General features: G+C 36.0%; 1 protein-coding gene across 10 annotated transcripts in view; it reads left to right on the top strand.

Annotated features, from left to right (window-relative positions):
- Positions 1 to 20,651, top strand: part of PTPRK (protein tyrosine phosphatase receptor type K) — a 562,311-nt gene that overhangs the window by 110,941 nt on the left and 430,719 nt on the right. For all 10 annotated transcript variants that reach the window (XM_055114112.2, XM_008952978.5, XM_063605453.1 and 7 more), the window contains exon 2: positions 15,766 to 15,888. In XM_055114112.2, the coding sequence (XP_054970087.1) occupies positions 15,766 to 15,888 (123 nt within the window). The remainder of the gene's footprint in view (positions 1 to 15,765; positions 15,889 to 20,651) is intronic.

Raw genomic sequence — 20,651 nt, 5'->3', positions numbered from 1 at the left:
AATTCATGAAAGGGACCAGCGAATGTTCTCTTATGCCCTGGTCTGTGCAGTACTCTATGCAGACAGACACTTGACAGATACCCTTGATATTTCCTTTCTCTTCCTTTGTGGGATTGCTTTGAACTCTGTAGGAGACAGTTTAGAATATAATTGCCTTGTCCTGCTTTAGGGATATGTAGGCGGGCTTAAATACAGATATTCTCAAATAGCTGGTTCTAGTAAACTAAATGCCCTTCCTGAGGAAATATATGGGTTGTAGATGCTGAAATAAACTAGGTTAAAAATATTTATTACACAAAAGAGATGCTAACTGAAAGAGGCACACATCCTTGTTCTCCCAACAGTTTGTCACTTGTAAATGGCATCTCTAAAGGGTTGTCCAAATTCCTAGTGTGGGCATGTAGAGTAGACAGCTGAGTCACAGCTGCTGAAATGAGACCATGCCTCCCTCCCGCTCGTGAAGGGAAGAAATAGGGAGAAAGGAGTGAAAGAGAATTAGTGCCAACAGCTTACTTAAAATTAACTGACTTGAGAAGTCTATGAGATTCCTGGGCCAACCAGAATCCATTACTCTACCATGTGGAGTGTCTGAAGCATGAAATCTGCCTTTCCTTAGAGAACTCTTATCATTGGCCATAGTTTGTACAAAAATGTATCTTCTTTCTGCAGAGATCTTTCCTGTATTGCAGGAATGCTAGTGTTCTCTGGCCTATCATATGAGGCTGCTGGCCTACCATTCTAGTTTGCATTTTCGACTTGGTGATACCTGGCCAGCTTGTTGGCTTTCTCCTGAAGTTTGATGTTTCTCTTCCCCTCGCAGTACATATTTGAAAAGAAGTTTGGAACTGCCAGCTTTGCTTGGATTTGAACTATGGCTTGGTGCCTTACTAGCAATGAGACCTTGAACAAATTACTCAAGCTCTCTCTACCTTAGTTTCCTCATCAATAAAATGGGAATGATAATAATGCCCAACTTTTTAGGTTGTTGTGGGGATTAAATACATTGTTTCATATTAATGTACCCCCCACCAAGGTGTGGGGATTAAATGAATTGTTCAGATTGCTTAGAACATTGCCTGGCTTGTCGCCACTCTGCCATCAATGGCTGCTGAATATCCTGTATTGGAAGTAGCACTGAAGATGATTGGAAAGAGATATTAATTTACCAGCAAATTAACACTCCATCTCATAGAAAGAGCACTAATAAATTAAGATCTGCTCCATATCACCATTACTAATATTGTTTTAGAATTTTTTATGGATTTAAATAATTTTACACACATACAGAGGAAAACAAACAGTATTATTTAGACATTATGAATTTATACTTAGAAGGCCCAGTAGCATCAATTGTAAAATTACTAGATTTAGATCATTAGCAAAATGATTTGAGACTGCAAATTTTCAAAAAGAGGTGACTTTTCCAAATATCATCAATAAATTATAAGAAAGTATAATGTGGGAAAGGCTAGAAATAAATATAAACCAAAATATTAGCACTTACTACTTCTGGTTTTTGGGAATATATGTGATCTTTTAAATAAATTTAAAAAGCCCTATTGTTTACTTAGTATTTACTGTGTGCTGTGAACTGTGTTAAGTAATTTTTGTATTTTAAAAATAACTATTGGCTTTACACTTCATTTGTGTTCTGACCAAATATTTTCATTAGTCCCCTTTGAGATCCATAAAGCCTTTCTGAGTTTTGTGAATGTAATGCAGCTAAAGATTATAATTGTGAAACTGCATTCCAAAGGGCACGTATTGTAATTTGCTGCTACTTATATCTGCTTGAAGCTGTCAATATGTAGAGAATAGATTTGATCATTGAACTGAAGTAAAACTGCTCTCAATTTAGGAGTGAAAAATTTTAAGGCCGCACCTACTTTCTCTCTGGGAAAAGATGTTTCTATTTTCTGTGTGTGTTTATATTTTCTGTATTTAATGTAGATAGTAATGTTGACTAGTTTACATCTGACTTTTCTTCCAGGTAACATTGAGATTTAGAAAAAGTACAATATGGCTGGCACCCTGAGTTTTTGGAGAGCTTAACTTTGTGTCCGAAATGCTTAAGAAGAGGAGTGTGTTCATTTGCTGTGGTTGTGATTATGATTATAAACTTAAGGCTGGTAGGCCGGGTGTGGTGGTTCATGCCTGTAATCCCAGTACTTTGAGAGGCTGAGGTGAGTGAATCGCATGAGCTCTGAAGTTCGAGACTAGCCTGGGCAGCATGGCAGCACCCTGTCTCTACAAAAAAATGCAAAAATTAGCCAGGCGTCATGGCATGCACCTATAGTCCCAGGTACTCAGGAGTCTGAGGCAGGACGATCACTTGAGCTCCAGAGGTTGAGGCTGCAGTGAGCCAAGATCATGCCACTGCACTTCAGTCTGGGCGACAGAACAAAGACCCCATCTCAAAAAGAAAATAAGATGGTAAGGAAGTTTTGCCACTGAAGGCCCAGCCTCAGCGAAGTTAGTGATTGGGCAGGAAGTCAGCTCTCACCCTCACTTACCCTGCGTTCCCCTCCCCTGTGACTTCTACACCAGTATTTTATAGTACTATAAAGTTTATTGTTGGCTGACTTAAAATGCTATTGGTGTAGTCAATCTTTTCTTGGATAGCTTATCATAAAATGTTGCTTCCCATAAGTAGTTTCCCTGTGTTTATTTTCTTAATCCACTAAATTGCTAGCTGAAACAGTTCGTGGCTAGGAAGGGATACTTTTATGTCACATATCTCCTATGACACTGTCTTCTTTCCATTTTATAATTGATTCAACATCTCTTTACCTCTGTAATATATTTGGATCTTTTTATTCTGTCAGCATTTGGCCAAATAATTGCTAGATCCTATGTTGTTTCTTAAAATATGCTTTGTCTTAATCAATTGTTAATGTTGAATATTTAGATTCTCCACATGAATTGACTATCATGATATCTTACTATTATTCATTAGTCCAAAGTTTGAGGGTATATTTGCAAGCCATTTTGCTCTCAGTGCCCTTCAAGTCTGTTCTTTCAATTTTTTCCTGTAGCCTTTGGGTTCATCTAAAAAGACCCATAGACATTTTGCTTTTGCTTCTAGCAGTATTGGTAGCCTTAGCTTGTATTTGTAGGACTCAGGACTAAACATATGCCAACATTTATGTAGGGTAGAAGTGAAAATGCTGGATTATAGCGCAAGTATATTAACAACTTTGGTAAATGAAACCAAGTTGCCCTCAAAGTACCAGTTGTCCTGTTGTTATCTCCTCTATGATCAATACTACATATTGTCAATCCTTTGCTTTTTTGCAAATGATATAGACAAACTCTTCATTTTTGTTGCAATTTGCCCCTACTCGAATAGTGAAGCTGAGAGATTTTTCCTATGTTTATTGGAACATTAATTAGGGGTAGTTTTTTTTTGTTTGTTTGTTTGGGAGAGTCTTGCTCTGTCGCTCAGGCTGGAGTGCAATGACACGATCTCGGCTCACTGTAACCTCCGCCTCCTGGGTTCAAGCTATTCTCCTGCCTCAGCCTCCTGAGTAGCTGGGATTACAGGTGCCCGCCACCACGCCCAACTATTTCTTGTATTTTTAGTAGAGATGAGGTTTCACCATGTTGGCCAGGCTGGTCTCGAACTCCTGACCTCAGGTGATCCGTCTGCCTTGGCCTCTCAAAGTGCTGGGATTAGAGGTGTGAGCCACTGTGCCCAGCCAGGGCGGTTTTATTTTTAATAATTACTTGCCAGGATGTCCTTGTCAGAAACACATTGTAATAATTTATTTTATCTATTTTTAGTGACTTGAATATTTCAAAATATAAGGTATGGCTTGAGATGAGAAGTGAGTCATGAAAGCTGTAATACTACAGAGAAGATACCAGACTTCAAATGCTATCTTCATACTGCTAGTGCTTTAATCTATTATGCAAATCATATTTGCCAGCTTTCTTCCCCCATACTTGAAATTTAAAAACTTCTTGGTTTTTATATTTTATTCTGAAGAACTGTGTTCACCTTTTTAATAAACCTTACAATTTGATAGATTAAAACTTGGTCATTATGTTTTAGAACAAGGGCTGGAGGGAAAATTGAAAGAATGTTGAATAAATGAGTTTTATAATACTTTAGTGAATCATTTTTTCTTTCTTCTCTTTTTTTTTTTTTTTTTGACAGGGTCTTGCTCTGTCAATCAGGCTGGAGTACAGTTGCACAATAGCTCACTGCAGTCTCAAATTCCTGGGCTCAAGAGATCTTCCCGCCTCAGCCTCCCAAGTAGCTGGGACTACAGGTGTATGCCACTCCTCCTGGCTAATTTTTAAAAATTTTTGTAGACATGGGGATCTCGCTTTGTTGCCCATGCTGGTCTTGAACTCTTAGGCTCAAGAAATCTAACCCCTCTGTCTTCCCAAAGTGCTGGGATTGCTGGTATGAGCCACTGTGCCAGGCCCCAATCATCTAACTCTGATGAGATCAGAATATTTCAAGTTTGGAGATCTTTTCATACATACTGTTCTTAGGAACCACGAACTTCTGATATACTAGAGTTTGAAGCAAAAGAAGGTTAACTTCTTATCTCCATTAAATTATTGCCTATGGGTTGGACAAGCTTGATCTAGATGTTTTCCTAACTAAAATACTAACTATGATGACTTAAATGTACACAGCACTTAGCTTCTAATATCATAGGATATTGTGGAGAAATTTTCAAATTAATTGACACACGTTTCTAAGTAGTAGTTGGAAGTAGAAATTGGAGGGAGTCCAAATAGTTTCTTTGTTGGTATAGAAATGAACACACACACAAACCTGAATCTTGGTGAGATCCAATGTAAAATTTTATTCACTATTCCCCCCTTTAACACTGTCTTTGTTAGGTTAGAATGGCCATTGACTTACATGTCACTTAAATGTCTGTGCAAAGCAGTGCTTTTTGCTGCTTGGGAAATCTTCATGTGGTGATTCCACTAAATGGTAACCATATGCACTCAACTGAGGGAGGAAATTTGAGGAGAAAGTTACTGTGATTCAGGTTTCAGCATTGATTTGGTTAGAAGTTGACACCTTTAAAGATTATCTTAAAAGTTTCACTAAAACTTCCCTTAAAACCCAGAGTGCTGTCTTTATGAGAAAGGGAGCAAAGGTCCCCGACATCCAGGGTTCTGATGTCAGTCAACATTAACAAAACGATTTGCTTGTGTTTGTGTGAGTGGCTTGTTTGCTCTGGACCAGACAGAAGGCTAAACTGTCATTAAATTATGCTTAGAATGAGAAGAACTGGCTAATGTATCCAATAGCAATAGTTAATATACTGGTTGTAATGAGGATGATATCCAATTATCTATTCTAACCAAAGAAAATGACAGAAAAAAACCATCATTCCTTAGTCTTAAGAATTGTGTTTTAAGAAGTTTGAAAAACCCAAACATTGGCCCATATGCCTTCTATGTTAACCTAGTCTAGAAACATTTTGATATGCAAGGGGGTTAATATTAATGAAAAATATAGGAAGATAAAGTTTTATATATATATAATAATTATTATTATTTTTGAGATGGGGTCTCACTCTGCCACCCAGGCTGGAGTGCAGTGGTATGATCATGGCTTACTGCAGGCTTGACCTCCCAGGCTCAAGTAATCAGCCTCTCGGGTAGCTGAGACTATAGTCACGTTCCACCATGCTTGGCTAATTTTTTTTTATTTATTTTTTGTAGAGGTGGGGTCTCCCTATGTTGCCCAGGGTAGTCTCCAACTCTGGGCTCAAGTGATCCTCCTTAAAAAAGTGTTCTTTATTTTTGTTTTTTGATTTCAAGATGCATTTTAATTATTTACATAAATTAATAGGTTATCTATTTTCTTGAAGTGTATTTCAAAGTCCTACAAAACTTAATTGTTGACCTCCTTAAAATGTAGTTGAGTATACTTAAATTTCCTTTGCCAATCTGAAGTAAAACTTTAAATTCAAACCCTCAAAGCAGGTCTTTGCCCTTCCTCTAGGAGGTTGGGTCACGGAATTCTGTTTTACGTCCCTTCATAAAAAAGAAGAAAAATGATCTCTCTCCCATCATGCTTGAGCTAAGTCAGGAGCAACTGCTGAAATAAGCCAGTGTGTGTCTCATATGGGTGAAGTGGAGCCCACCAGTAATCAGTAATCTCTCCAGGAGAAACAAAACAAAACAAAGATATGTTTAAATGTGAGCTTGGGTGGTTTCCAATTTTACCAAAATGTAAATATGGCTTCAGTTGAGAATTTTATTTTTCAGTACATTTACTCTCTATTACTTTGTTCGATGAGTTTCTCTAGATTGTGTATCTAACACTAAATGAAAAAGACCTTTTACTGGAATAGTTAAAAGTATAAAAAATAGGAAAAGAAACTTGGGTAAATATACTCACTAATGATCTTTGGGAAAACACCTGGTTTATTATCCTACAGTTTGTGCAAGGGCTACTGCAAAAATAGTCCAAACAAAATTGCTTTTAATGTTTTCAAAGATAGAAAATTCACTGGTTTCTACATGCTTTAGGGGGAGGTGAGGTGAAAAGTGAAGGTTGCCAAGCAAGAGTGATAGGATAGTGTTAATGATCATATAAATTTTCAGCCTTAAGTCACCCTATTTAAATAAAATTAATTGTAGAAATTTTAGTTAATTAGCTAGGCTTTTATAGCTTTTTCTAATAAAGACCCTTTCCTGTCAGTGATATCAGGGATGCCTGAGAGACGTTGATATATTATATGGTTCAAAGTTTACCACGTCTATTCTCATAGGATGCAGCATCATCATGCTACCAAATGGGTGGAATGGGGAATACCTTCTCTTGAGGTTGTGCCCATGGGAGGCAACTGTACTGGATAATTCTGAAAACGGCTAATCCTGCCTCACTTTTAGGAGACAGTTAGTATAGTGTTTAAGAGTAAAGAACACATAGTGCCTAGGTTCAGCCCCTGGCTCTGGTACTTTCTTGCTCTGTGACTCTTGGCAAGTTTTATTTTTTCTTCTTTGGGGTACTTTTCACTAACATGTTCCTTCTACATTTTCAAAACCTCTTTTCATCTGTGAAATCATTTCTATGGGTATTTGGCATGTAATTAATTACCCATTAGCTCCATAATGAGGTTGGATGAAGTCACATACTTATTGGCAGAGCTGCCCAGGTCTCAGAGGCTTATTTTTGAATTCCAACTTGTACCTGAGACCTAAAAATTAGGTAAGATTTGGATTGATCACACTTCGGGATCCCCTGCTACAATGGATATGTGGTTACCTGTATTTAAAACAAAGAACTGCTGACCTTTTTCCTTTTAATAGCTGATTCCTTGATTTACCTAACTATTCTTCATTTTATTTCATTTATGGAAAGAGCACTGAACTAGTGAAGCATAGTAGGAGATAACTTGCATGCATGTATGCATGTATATGCTAGGGCATGAGGTATTTCCCATTGTGGTCTTACAAGCTTGAAGCATTTGGACGGGAGGCCCTTGAAAGTGTCTCCAGTTCTCACCTTTTCTAGTCTCACTTTATTACTCATACTGCTTGCCAGCCAGACAACTGATTTGGTTTCAGATGTAGCACTATCATTCTCCATTTCTGGTTCAGTTGCTTGGCTGTGGCTCACCACTGCTCCTCTTAATATGTGAGAAAGAAAATATGGAGGTGATGCAGAAGTTAAAGGTTCTTGGTTGTAAGCTTTTAACCAGACTATGTTCTGCCTATGGTTTAAGATCAGAGTGATCTAAACCAGGGGTTGGTGAACTTTGGGCCAAATTCAGACTGTGGCCTGTTTTGTGAATAGAATTTTATTCAAGTACAGCCATAGCTATGCCCATTTGTTAGGTATTCTTTGTGGCTTCTTGATACTATGACAAGAGTTTTGTAGTTATGACAAAAATGGCATGGCCCACAGAATTGGAAACATTTACTAACTTGCTTTTTGTACATGAAGTTTGCTGACTCCTATGCTAAAGGAAGATATTTCCTGACTGTTTGAAAGTATATATGATGAGTGTTCAGGTAAAACTGGTTTTGGCAATATGGTAATATTGCCTTTGTATAAACTATTTTTAGTCTTTCTGTGTATATTAGATGGAAACCATATTTCTCTTTTTGTTAAGGGCTTAGCTGTTAAATATGTGCATCTGTATAGCACATAGAGAATAAACTGGGAAGAATAAAACATGAAAAAATAAGGATGCTTTTTTAACTAAAAAAAAAACTGTGTTGGGTGTTAGGAGCTTGACATGCATTATGACTAATCCTAACACCACTGTGCTATAACTGTTATTATTTTGATCATACTGGGGAGGAAATTGAAGCTAAAAGAGGTAAAATATGAAAGCTATTTATGTATTTAGCCATTACTCCAGGCTGTGTCTAGATATATTGTCTCTCTTCTATTACCTGCGTGGATGATGTATGGCCCATACTTAAAATTCTTAAGCCTTATTCATAGATGTATAAGGGATTTTAATGTTGTTTCTCTGTAAAGATGAAGGGGGTGGAACTGAACTTGTTATTCCATTCTGGTTAATTCAGTCTTATTGAAGATTGTTTATTTAGTTGGAGTGGAGCATCTGCTTCGAATAATATACAATTTGAATAGAAGTCTTACTAGCTGAATAATCTTGGATTATATGAACATATATTCTTGGCTAGAGATGGAACTCAAGGGATGAACAATTAGATAAGTAACAATTGTGTTTGAAGTGAGTTCTTCTGTCATCATTAAGAGTTATTTCTACCTATCAATAAATAATGGGTTTGGATTTCCTGAAATGTGTCTCTAGTTGTTTTTCCTTAATGAAGGAGTTAGACCTAAATAATATTTTCACACCCTAATTAACTACAAGCAGGGCAAAGGATACTTTCAGGATCTCAAGTGATTATTATTTAAAGAACTCCTATTCATAAATGTTCTGTTTTCTTCTAGTAGATCCTCTTTGGTAATGACCAGAGCAATATATTATGACCAGTGACTCATAAATATGCCCTTAAAACCATTTGTTACTTGTATCTACTTGGAATTTTTCCTATTTTTATTTCAGTACTTAAATTGGAAAACAAAAGTGTTGCTTATCATTAGAGCAGGTATAAAGTACCTAAATATTTATCACGGTATGCCAGTTTTTATTTTGTACCTTCAGTATTCCCAGAAGTGTAGCGTTAAAAGGAAAAAAAAATGATTCACATATCCCAGTATATTTCAGAGGAAATAGGAACTTTATTTAAAAGCATTAATTTCTGGCTGGGCACAGTGGCTCATGCCTGTAATCCCAGCACACTGGGAGGCCAAGACGGGTGGATCACGAGGTCAAGAGATTGAGACCATCCTGGCCCCACATGGTGAAACCCCGTCTCTATTAAAAATACAAAAATTAGATGGGCATGGTGGCACGAGTCCCAGCTACTCAGGGGAGGCTGAGGCAGGAGGATCGCTTAAACCTGGAAGGCAGAGGTTGCCATGAGCCGAGATCGCGCCACTGCACTCTAGCCTGGGCGACAGAGTGAGACTCCGTCTCTAAACAAAAACAAAAACAAACAAACAAACAAATAAAACCATTAATTTCTATACTTCTGTAAGGTGTTTTTCTGGGAATAAACCGTATTACTTAGATTATCAATAGAACTGCATTTAAGATATTTAGTAATTTTCATTCTTTTTACAATTTTTGTGAAATATATTGGCTTTTTTGTAATGAATTTTGTAGATCATACCAACAAATTTATATGATGGTTTCTGATTAGCATAGATAGATGACAAAGTTAGTTTAACTCAGTATTGCATGTGTCCTAATGTGACATGTATTAATCTTTCTCTGTGTCCTGAATGGAAGAAAGATCATTCCAAGTTGATAATCACTTACATGAGCAAAGTTATGTATCACAGCTTAATTCACAATTGGAGAAGGTTAATTTGTCCATTTTTGAGGATCATCAAGCAGCTTTACTAAGGATATTGTATTTTCCAACATATTTTGTCTTGGACTTTCTTTTTACTTGAAAAAACTATATATATTCCAAAAATTTAAGAAAATGCTTCATATCTTCAGCTAAATAAAGCTTGCTCTTTACAAACAGTAAAGAACCATGAAAGATAATTCTATTTTGTTTCTTGCTACTGTACTCAGTCAGAAAATTAAGAATCTAGAGGTGCCATGGAGGGGAGAGTGTGGAAGATCCTAGGACAATAATCTTTTAAAAGAATGTCCTTCACAGCTCTCCAGTGATCTACGACTTTTCATTTTTCTTCAGTTCAACTTTGTTTAAATTAACATGACCCCAGGTTTTATTGAAAAGTTTGACTTCAGAAAGGACTTAAATTTAGTATTCATTTTTTTCCTGATTCTACGGAAAATGTCTCTGGTTCCGTGTTCTCTCATAGAGCTTTTACCCTCTGTTTAAATAAGCACTCAAGAATCTAAATGCTAGATGTTTAGGCAATATAGTTTTGGGGTCAGGGGTACTTACTTTTCTTTCCTTTTTATGTTTAATCTTTTTGGTGTCTAATACTACTTAGTACCACATTTTTCACCGAGCAGTTTTGGAATAAAAAGATATTCTGGCAAGTTCATATCAGCTTGATTTTTATTTTCAGATGAACAGGTTGCCAACCCCTTAAGTGGCTTGCTATCATAGAAACAGACCATTTCGGTGATAGATTTGTCCCTTAGTTGATTGATTGGTGTAGAGGAATTAGCAATCTGTGAAATGCTCTTCAGAAGTAATTTTCCTCCAAAGGTCAAGGAACTGTGGTCACCATTTCTCTGGCATGATTTGCAGCTACTCATTGTAGCCTTATTACCAGTAGCAAATGCAACAGCTGAAATGGAATGTTTCCTTGCTCATTTTTCTTTCCCTCTGCCTAACTAAATTTCTTGAACACCAGTTTGGTATTACCTCTTTCTGTTCTGCCATCTGCCATCCAGCTCAGTGAAACTTTAAATTCATAAGGTATGTTTTAATTTATGAATTAGGAGCTTGCTATGACATTTCTCTTTTTAAATAGATTTATGTAATACTATACATAAAGATGTCTTGAACTCAAGAACATGTATTGAGGACCGCGTATAATAGAGGACTTGGTGTTTAGGCCTTTCTAGTGAGTCCTAAATGGTCAATAGGAACTGTATATGATGGAATTAGTTCAGGATATATTATGCGCTCTCTGTTACAAGGTTGAAACAAATTATTTTCCTCTGTTTCCCTCTATTCCTCTTTTAACTCAACATGGGTTATTACCATTTTTTTTTAATGTGGCTTGAATTGCCTCATACTCTTGGATAAAATCTTTTAAAGATTTTAATACAGCTGTAGAACAAACTCTAAACTCCTTTTTCTGACATCTAAAACTTTTCGTATTTACTTTCATTTCTTCCTAGTTTCCTATGTATTCTGGATGCTCATTATACAGAGTTATTTGAAATTTCACAACATATGATGTTCCTTTAGACTTATATGCCTTTGCTCTTGCTTTTCCTCTAGTTTTATTCCCATTTCCATTCTGGCTTTGCTCTGTTTGGTATATCCTTCCTCATATTCACTAGGAGTAACTCATTGAAACCTTCCCTAACCAACCCTGGTGTGGGTAGCCAATTCTTTAATGTTCTGTGGAATTTTCATCATATTATTATCCCGCATAACACATTGTATTTATTTTAATATATATGTCTCCCATAGTTTGTCTCATTTATCAGTCCAGTTATTTTTGCATTTCCTATCATCTACTCCAGTATACTGTATTTGCCCTTAACCTTGAAATACAAAATTCTTTACAAAAAAATTTGTAAAAGATTTATTAGTATGCTATATTTTATGCCTCTTGGATTAGACCTTGTTGTAAATTAGAAATTAAAAATTATTTAAAAAGCTTTCTTATTACTCAAGTCAAGTAGACCAGTAATGATTTTCAAGACTCCTTTGACAAATTTCAGATAGGGAAGGGATGCGCAACAAATAGCAAGCGTTGACCCACTTATTTTGTACAGCTACTCCTAGTTGTTATTGCTAATCAGAATCCTGTAGTCTAAAATTAACAGTGGCTATGAAGGAGAGCAATTAAGGCCATTTGTCTTTCAAATGAGTCAATGTGGGTCCCACTGGTAGTTTAAATTTATATACAGAGGGCACTCACACTATTATAAAGGGTAATGGGGGCCCTGAAGGCCTGTGTTACAAAGGAGTAAATTATTTTAGAGTTTGATAGCAAATTATATTTTGAGAAAAACATTCCTCTTGCTATGTGAAGATACATTTCCTAGCAACCTATTTTCATTGGTTAATTTTAAATTAAAAAGTACATCTTTTTTAATGAGAGCATTTATAAAAGGTCTATTTTAAGCATATTTAAAAGACAATATTAAGGTTTTGAGTTCTCGAGTTTGGTTGTTTTATAGGATTGCTGTAGTCATAAGAGTGATTCAAGAATACACAAATAACGCCGCTTACCTACAACTATCTGATCTTTGACAAACCTGAGAAAAACAAGCAATGGGGAAAGGATTCCCTATTTAATAAATGGTGCTGGGAAAACTGGCTAGCCATATGTAGAAAGCTGAAACTGGATCCCTTCCTTACACCTTATACAAAAATCAATTCAAGATGGATTAAAGATTTAAACGTTAGACCTAAAACCATAAAAACCCTAGAAGAAAACCTAGGCATTACCATTCAGGACATAGGCGTGGGCAAGGACTTCATGTCCAAAACACCAAAAGCAATGGCAACAAAAGACAAAATTGACAAATGGGATCTAATTAAACTAAAGAGCTTCTGCACAGCAAAAGAAACTACCATCAGAGTGAATAGGCAACCTACAACATGGGAGAAAATTTTCGCAACCTACTCATCTGACAAAGGGCTAATATCCAGAATCTACAGTGAACTCAAACAAATTTACAAGAAAAAAACAAACAACCCCATCAAAAAGTGGGCGAAGGACATGAACAGGCACTTCTCAAAAGAAGACATTTATGCAGCCAAAAAACACATGAAAAAATGCTCATCATCACTGGCCATCAGAGAAATGCAAATCAAAACCACTATGAGATATCATCTCACACCAGTTAGAATGGCAATCATTCAAAAGTCAGGAAACAACAGGTGCTGGAGAGGATGTGGAGAAATAGGAACACTTTTACACTGTTGGTGGGACTGTAAACTAGTTCAACCATTGTGGAAGTCAGTGTGGCGATTCCTCAGGGATCTAGAACTAGAAATACCATTTGACCCAGCCATCCCATTACTGGGTATATACCCAAAGGACTATAAATCATGCTGCTATAAAGACACATGCACACGTATGTTTATTGCGGCATTATTCACAATAGCAAAGACTTGGAACCAACCCAAATGTCCAACAATGATAGACTGGATTAAGAAAATGTGGCACATATACACCATGGAATACTATGCAGCCATAAAAAATGATGAGTTCATATCCTTTGTAGGGACATGGATGAAATTGGAAACCATCATTCTCAGTAAACTATCGCAAGAACAAAAAACCAAACACCGCATATTCTCACTCATAGGTGGGAATTGAACAATGAGATCACATGGACACAGGAAGGGGAATATCATACTCTGGGGACTGTGGTGGGGAGGGGGGAGGGGGGAGGGATAGCATTGGGAGATATACCTAATGCTGGATGACGAGTTGGTGGGTGCAGCGCACCAGCATGGCACATGTATACATATGTAACTAACCTGCACAATGTGCACATGTACCCTAAAACTTAAAGTATAATTAAAAAAAAAAATTATAATAATAATACCCAGATATTTGGAGAGATAATAAGTACATAAACTGGTGCAACCTTTTTAGATGATAATTTGGAAATCTGCATCAAAATACCCCTTAACTCAGCAATTTCTCTTCTATTAATACAGTTGAGATAATCATGGATATTCAAAAATATTTATCTGCTCTTTCACAACATTGTAACAATAGCAGGAAAAAACTAAATATAAAAAATAAAGTATTAATTAATATATGGTATTTTTAAATAATAAAATACTTTGTAGTCATCCAAAAAAAAAAAAAAAACCGTTTAAAAAAAAACACACACACACACACACACACACACAAAAAGAATACACTCAACATATTCTCCTTTTGGAAAAGATTTCAGAGCTTGTAGTGCCACCATGACATCTCTGATGTCTCCTGCTTTGCCTGTGACACTGACCCCTCCCTGTCATTGCTGAGCAGTGTAACTTTCACTTATACTCAGATTGCCAAACTTTTGATGAGGAAAGTAAATTCCTTTTTTTTACAGAGAAGAATTTACAGCACTGGAGTTTACTACTCCTTAGTCTGTTGCTTGGTCAGAGAATTCACTGAGTTTCTTCACAGAGATCCCTATGGAAACTGAACAAATACGCTATTTGAAAGGAGACAGGTTATTGGTTTTTCTCATTAAACCCACTGCTGGATTTTCATTAGTTCTAATGCATTTTCTTTCAAGATGAGACATATAGGCCAGTTCTTATTTTCATGATTTGAATAAACTAAATATGTTGAGTCGTGTGTGCCTGTACACATCGCCTAAGAAGCAAAAATAATCCTTCTACTTTTGCAATACAGTTACCCCTGAAAATTACGCCAGAAAAACCATGACTGATGCAAATGGGGAATGCTACCCCCGTTTAAAAAGACCAAGTTATTAAATAAAGTAGGAACGGTGAAAGTGATTATAGGCTAATCTGATTGGTTTTATGCTTGAGTCACCCCCAACCTTTTAAATCATAATTGTGTATGAAAGTAATCTAAATAAAGCATGAAAGATATCACAGACCTCAAACACTTTAGACCCTAAAAAGCTTTATGTTTCATTGGCTATTATGAGATTTCAAAGAGTTCTTTTAAAGCAAAGATGTTAGTAAAACTTAAATTATTTCACCTTCTTGAACTTGCATTGTAGAGGAAGACAACTTTCACTCTTATTCTTCCTCTACTTCTCACCACTAAAGTTACTAAAAACGATTTAGACTCTAGGTGGTTTGTGAGGCAGGAGAATAGGGTCCGGAGGCAGGGAACCTAAGGCTGATTCACCTGACGTCCTAGAACTAAATAGAAAGGAAAACCCCAACTTTCCAGGCCTTAGTAACAGAAGGACCACAGCCTACTCCCTTTGCCAACTTCCTTGTTTTCTGAGTGGTGATGGAAAATTGAAAGTACCTCTGATTGGTTGCCGAAAGTACTGTAAAGTGTTGATTGCGGGCCACCACTTCATTTACATGAGGTGAACACCAAGTGGCCAATCGGAAACCTCTAGGGAGGTATTTGGACCTGAGAAGATTCCGTACTGTTCCCTTGAGCTGCTGCTCGCGCACTCCCACAGTGTGGAGTGTACTTTCATTTTCAGTAAATCTCTGCTTTCGTTACTTCATTCTTTCCTCGCTTTGGTGTGGATTTTGTCCAATTCTTTGTTCAAGACGCCAAGAACCTGGACAACTTGCAGTCAAGATCCTCTACCACTAACACTTTGTATATTTCAAGAAAGCCTGACTTATGCATGTATCTATTATTTTTAATAATTCAAAATCTGTGCCGCAGTCTTCCTTCTGGGTCTCAAATGGGCTTCTTTTTCAAACAGAAAGTACTGATGGACGTTTATTTTTCTGTGAAAATTTACAGAGAATAGTGATAAACAGGAGTACCATTTATTATTAAGATTGTGAGTAACATTATATATATCAATATAACATTTCCTTCTCCAGAACTTTCGTTATGTTTGGAAAATCTGTTTAGAATGTAACAGTAGTCTTCTTTTCTCCTAGGTGGCTGTACTTTTGATGATGGTCCAGGGGCCTGTGATTACCACCAGGATCTGTATGATGACTTTGAATGGGTGCATGTTAGTGCTCAAGAGCCTCATTATCTACCACCCGAGATGCCCCAAGGTGAGAGTCACTCTGTTTAGTCAGTGTCGGGGGAATAGTTTTGCAGTATCTATGATTTTCTTATTTAAAGTGTAACAACAATAATGTAATGGGTATAATAAGCTAAATTATTATGCTACTGGATCACTTCTAAGAGCCTTATTCTTTGCCTTTCCCTTAATAACTTTCTGTAATTCTGTATTTCTTGTTGTCTTTGGAAAAAAAAAAGATAAGTATTAGTGTTTTTTTCTATTTAATAAAAACCCAAGTGACAAACCAAAAATCAAAAAATAAAAGAAAAAACAGAATAAACAAACAAAAAAAATCCTTTCCAAAAAGTTCTTAAATGTGGGATCAGCTCTTTTCGTAGTTATTCAATTAAATTGTATAGGTTGGATCCAATCAGACTGAAGGGAAAGAATTTTATTACATTGTAAGGAGAGAGGTTGTGTCTTTCTCCCAGTGGTCATGAGCATGCCAGTGACTCTGAGGGGAGGCAGTGTGGAGACAAAAGTGTCAAATGGAGATCTTTTATGTGGGAATTATAGAGAAATAGGGCCAGATCTGTTCTTTTGTTGTTGTTGTTGTTTTTTGATATGGAGTCTCACTCTGTCACCCAGGCTGGAGTGCAGTGGCCTGATCTCTGCTCACTGCGATCTCTGCCTCCCAGGTTCAAGTGATTCCCCTGCCTTAGCCTCCTGAGTAGCTGGAACTACAGGCGTGCACTGCCACGCCCAGCTAATTTTTGTATTTTTAGTGGAGGCGGGGTTTCACTGTGTTGGTCAGGCTGGTCTCGAACTCCTGACCTCGTGATCCGCCCGCCTCGGCCTCCCAAACTGCTGGGATTGCAAGCGTGAGCCACCACGCCCAACATCTTTTCGTTTTTTACCTTACTTTGTTATATCCTTTGATTTTGGGTTTTGGGAGATAATATAATTTATAATTGTTTAAAACAGTGTGCATTATGTTTCATCTTACTTAGGAAAAACACATTAACATAGGATGTCAATATTTACATACCATTTCATACAATATTGGACTAATAGTTGTGCTTTCAATTCTGCATATTAATCTGGAGCAAATTCCAAGTTCTGTGCGTATATGCTTAGCAATAACATTAAATTGTGACATTGAAAATGTAAACAGGAATTTAAAAATACAACATGAAAGAGAACAAACTCTTTTCCTTCCAATATTTAGAAAGAAACAAAAATAGTACATAATTATATATTATATATAGTTATGTATATATAATATATTATCATGCTATTATAATATATAATATAATTAATGTGCTGATTGCTTAGTACTAATAATTTAGGTTTCAAAGTATATTTAGTATTTTTATTATGATTAAAAATGGTTTAGAATTAATTTTTCTACAAAAAGAGTAAGTCCTTCTTGAGTGTGAATTTTAGATATGACAATTTTAGACATAGCCATTAGAAGTGAAAATGTTAATTCTGCTTATTGAAGAGAGAAAATTCTATCAGCAGCATCCCTGAACTTGCTGATCAATGTGATTAAAAAAAAAAAAGTGAAAACATCAACAATAAACAATTTATCACAAGCACACAAAGTAAATAAAACCTAAAAGTTACATTTCTAAATGTAATTTTTAGTTTGTAAATGAATATGGTAAATATTTCCTTGAAAAATTTTGTGTTGGTTCCCCCGTGATGTGTACTTTTATAATAGAATGAATTAAATTTGCTTTTTACTCTGAATTGTCACTCTCCGTGATTGAGTAGGAAATGGTTATTTTTGAGGCTGAACTGAGCCATAATTTCCTTTGCAGAGGGAAAATTGGAACTGTGTGGTTGACACTCTTTGTTTCTTATATTTGACCCCTACTTTGTCAGCAGACTCATTTAATTTTGTGCGTAGATTTGTATTTTTTCTTTCAAAGGTATGTAACCTTATTTTCCTGGTGCATTTTAATTAAACTACTGTAATTTTTCACCTGAATTTTCTCTGTGGTATATTTAGACTAAACTTTTCATATAAAATTAAAGGATGTGGGTGGGCTGGGATGCACACATTTTGCATGTTTATCATCATAGAATAATAAGAAAGATGTTGATTTATGGAAATGTAACCATTGCTAATTACCATTGATGGTGGGTAATGAATAGTTGAAGAATTACTGCTCAGATGACCTTGTTGGCTCACCTTTGATGAACAGCTTAATCGGTGGTTACAGTACAGGATGATATGCACAGAAAATGAAAGCATTTGAAATTCAGCCATATCTTCCAATTAATAGGACATTAAGTAATTAATCATGCAGAGGAGGGAAAAAGGTCACGGCCACTTTGCCGAATGAAACTGTGTTTAGTCTTCAGAGAGGTGAGAGAAAGCACTCATGTATATTATTCTTTTAGTCATCTCTTTTTATAATAGATACTATTTTTTTCATTTTCCTTCTGATATTCCTTTAAAGTGCGGACTGAATATTCCTTGCTCATAAATTGGCGTATAGGAGACATTTAGATTTTTCATACTAAAATGTTATGATCTTTTTATTGTCACATAAATAAGCAAGCATGCTTATTTTCTTTATGTACTTTAAAAACACACACAAACAAAAACAAAACAAACAAAAAACCCCAAATGTTTGGGAACTCTATAAAAGCTGGCTCTCCAAACCTAACTTGTTATTGAACTGTGTCATACTTGGTGCTGTTAACTGGCTTCTGTTTATTAACTTTTTGGACTGAAAGCCAAGAGTGAGAGAAAAAAGGATGAATAAATAGATTAGAATGAAAGAAGACTGAAGATGGATAGTAGAGAATAATAAAAAAAAGAAAATTGTTTCTATTCATGAGGAGATACAGTACCATCAATCATTGCTTAAAATGTTCTGTAGCAGTTCCTACTTACTACTTACTACACAGTTCCACATACTAGTTTGGTCAGATTACAATGATGATGACTGAAAGGTCTGCCAAATAGAATAAAAAATAGCATGCAGAAGAATGAGTACTTCATAAGACAGTTCTAGTGTCCCCAAATCATATGAAATTATGAACACCTACTTAACTCAGTCATCAAAGAAATGCATATTTAAAACACAGTGAGAAACTACTGTACAATCAGTGGAAAAATGAAAATTTTAATTCCAAGTGTTGGTAAGAATGTAGAATAAGTAAAACCCTCTAATACTACTGTTGGAGCATAAATCTGTACAACCTTATGACCAGCAAATCCATTCTTGGGTATAAGCCCAGCAGGACTGAGTATACATGTTCACCAAAAGACATGTGCAAGAATGTTGATAGCATCAGCATTCATAATAGTTCCAAGCTAAAAACAACCCAAATGTCTGTCAGCAGTGCAATGTGTAAATAAATGGTGGCATATTCATAAAGTGAAATATTGTACTGCAAATAAATGAAAGAACCATTGCTTTATACAATAACATGAATGAATTTCGCAAACACAATCTTAAGGGAGAGAAACCAGATGCAAGAGAGTATGTATTATATACATTTATATAAATTATGTAAGTTTCAGACACAGGCAAAACTAATCAATGATATTAGAAATCAGCATATTATTTACTTGAAGGAGGGTTTGGGTAATGATGGTTAGTGCTTGTCAGGTGGTATGAAGGAGTCTTCCAGATGCTGGTGATATTCTATTTCTTAATCTGGATGGCGTTTTACAGTTTGAGGTGTGCTGAAATCTGTAAAAAGTCATAGAGCTGTGTGCAATGATGAGTTGTGTACTTTTCTTTATGTATCTGATATGTCAATGTAAATTGAAAAAAATAAATAAAACCAATGCACACAAGGCTGGGAAACTAAAATAATAAATAAAATGTCATGGATTAGAACAAAAGATATAAAATAGATATCCTCAAATGGGTCCAAACTTCTAGTTTTCTTACCATACTGTATTCTCTCCTCCCTACTAAATAAATACTGTGTTCGCTGATATCTTTGTATGGGCCTTGTATTGTTCTTTTCCCTCTGCTGAAATATTTCTTTGTCTACTTATCCATTCGTTAATCTCTTACCCATTTTTGCTGTGTCTTCTCACGTTCTACCTGCTTTGAGAAGATTTTCCTGACTGGCTTGAAACTCCTGACTGGATAGAAGGAACTGGTTTCTTCTATCCTCATATCAGAAGATGCGGCCCACTGTACTATGTACTACTTAAATTGTAGCTATTTTTATAGTATATTTCTTATATGTCCTTCTGTCCATTAGACTATAAGGTCCTTATGAACGGCCGGGCATGGTGGCTCACGCCTGTAATCCCAGCATTTTGGAAGACCGAGGCGGGCGGATCACAAGGTTAGGAGTTCGAGACCAGCCTGAGCAACATGGTGAAACCCCGTCTCTACTAAAAATAGAAAAATTAGTCAGGCATGGTGGCAGGTGCCTGTAATCCCAGCTACTCAGGAGGCTGAGGAAGGAGAATTGCTTGAACTGGGAGGTGGAGGTTGCAGTGAGCCGAGATCAGGCCACTGCACTGCAGCCTGGGTGACAGAGCGAGACTCTGTCTTAAAAAAAAAAAAAAAGTCCTTATGAACATAGACCATATTTTTTTGTCTTTTATTTCTCAAAAAAATTATTTTTCTTAGACAAAAATGTCAACTTCTGTAATGTAAGTTTTAAAATATTTTTGTCAAGAACTAAACAAGATGTTTTTCCTCTTGTTAGAAAATTAATTGAATTCAAAAATACCCCATTTACCAAACATTATATTGAGTTGAGATTTTTATGTAATTAGACCCTTACATAATTATTAAGATTTGACCTTTGTCTTTATAAATA

The sequence above is a fragment of the Pan paniscus genome, chromosome 5 (assembly GCF_029289425.2).
Source record: "Pan paniscus chromosome 5, NHGRI_mPanPan1-v2.0_pri, whole genome shotgun sequence".
NCBI lineage: Eukaryota > Metazoa > Chordata > Mammalia > Primates > Hominidae > Pan > Pan paniscus.
Note: the sequence above shows the minus strand (reverse complement) of the source record. Positions and strands in the feature narration are given on the sequence as shown.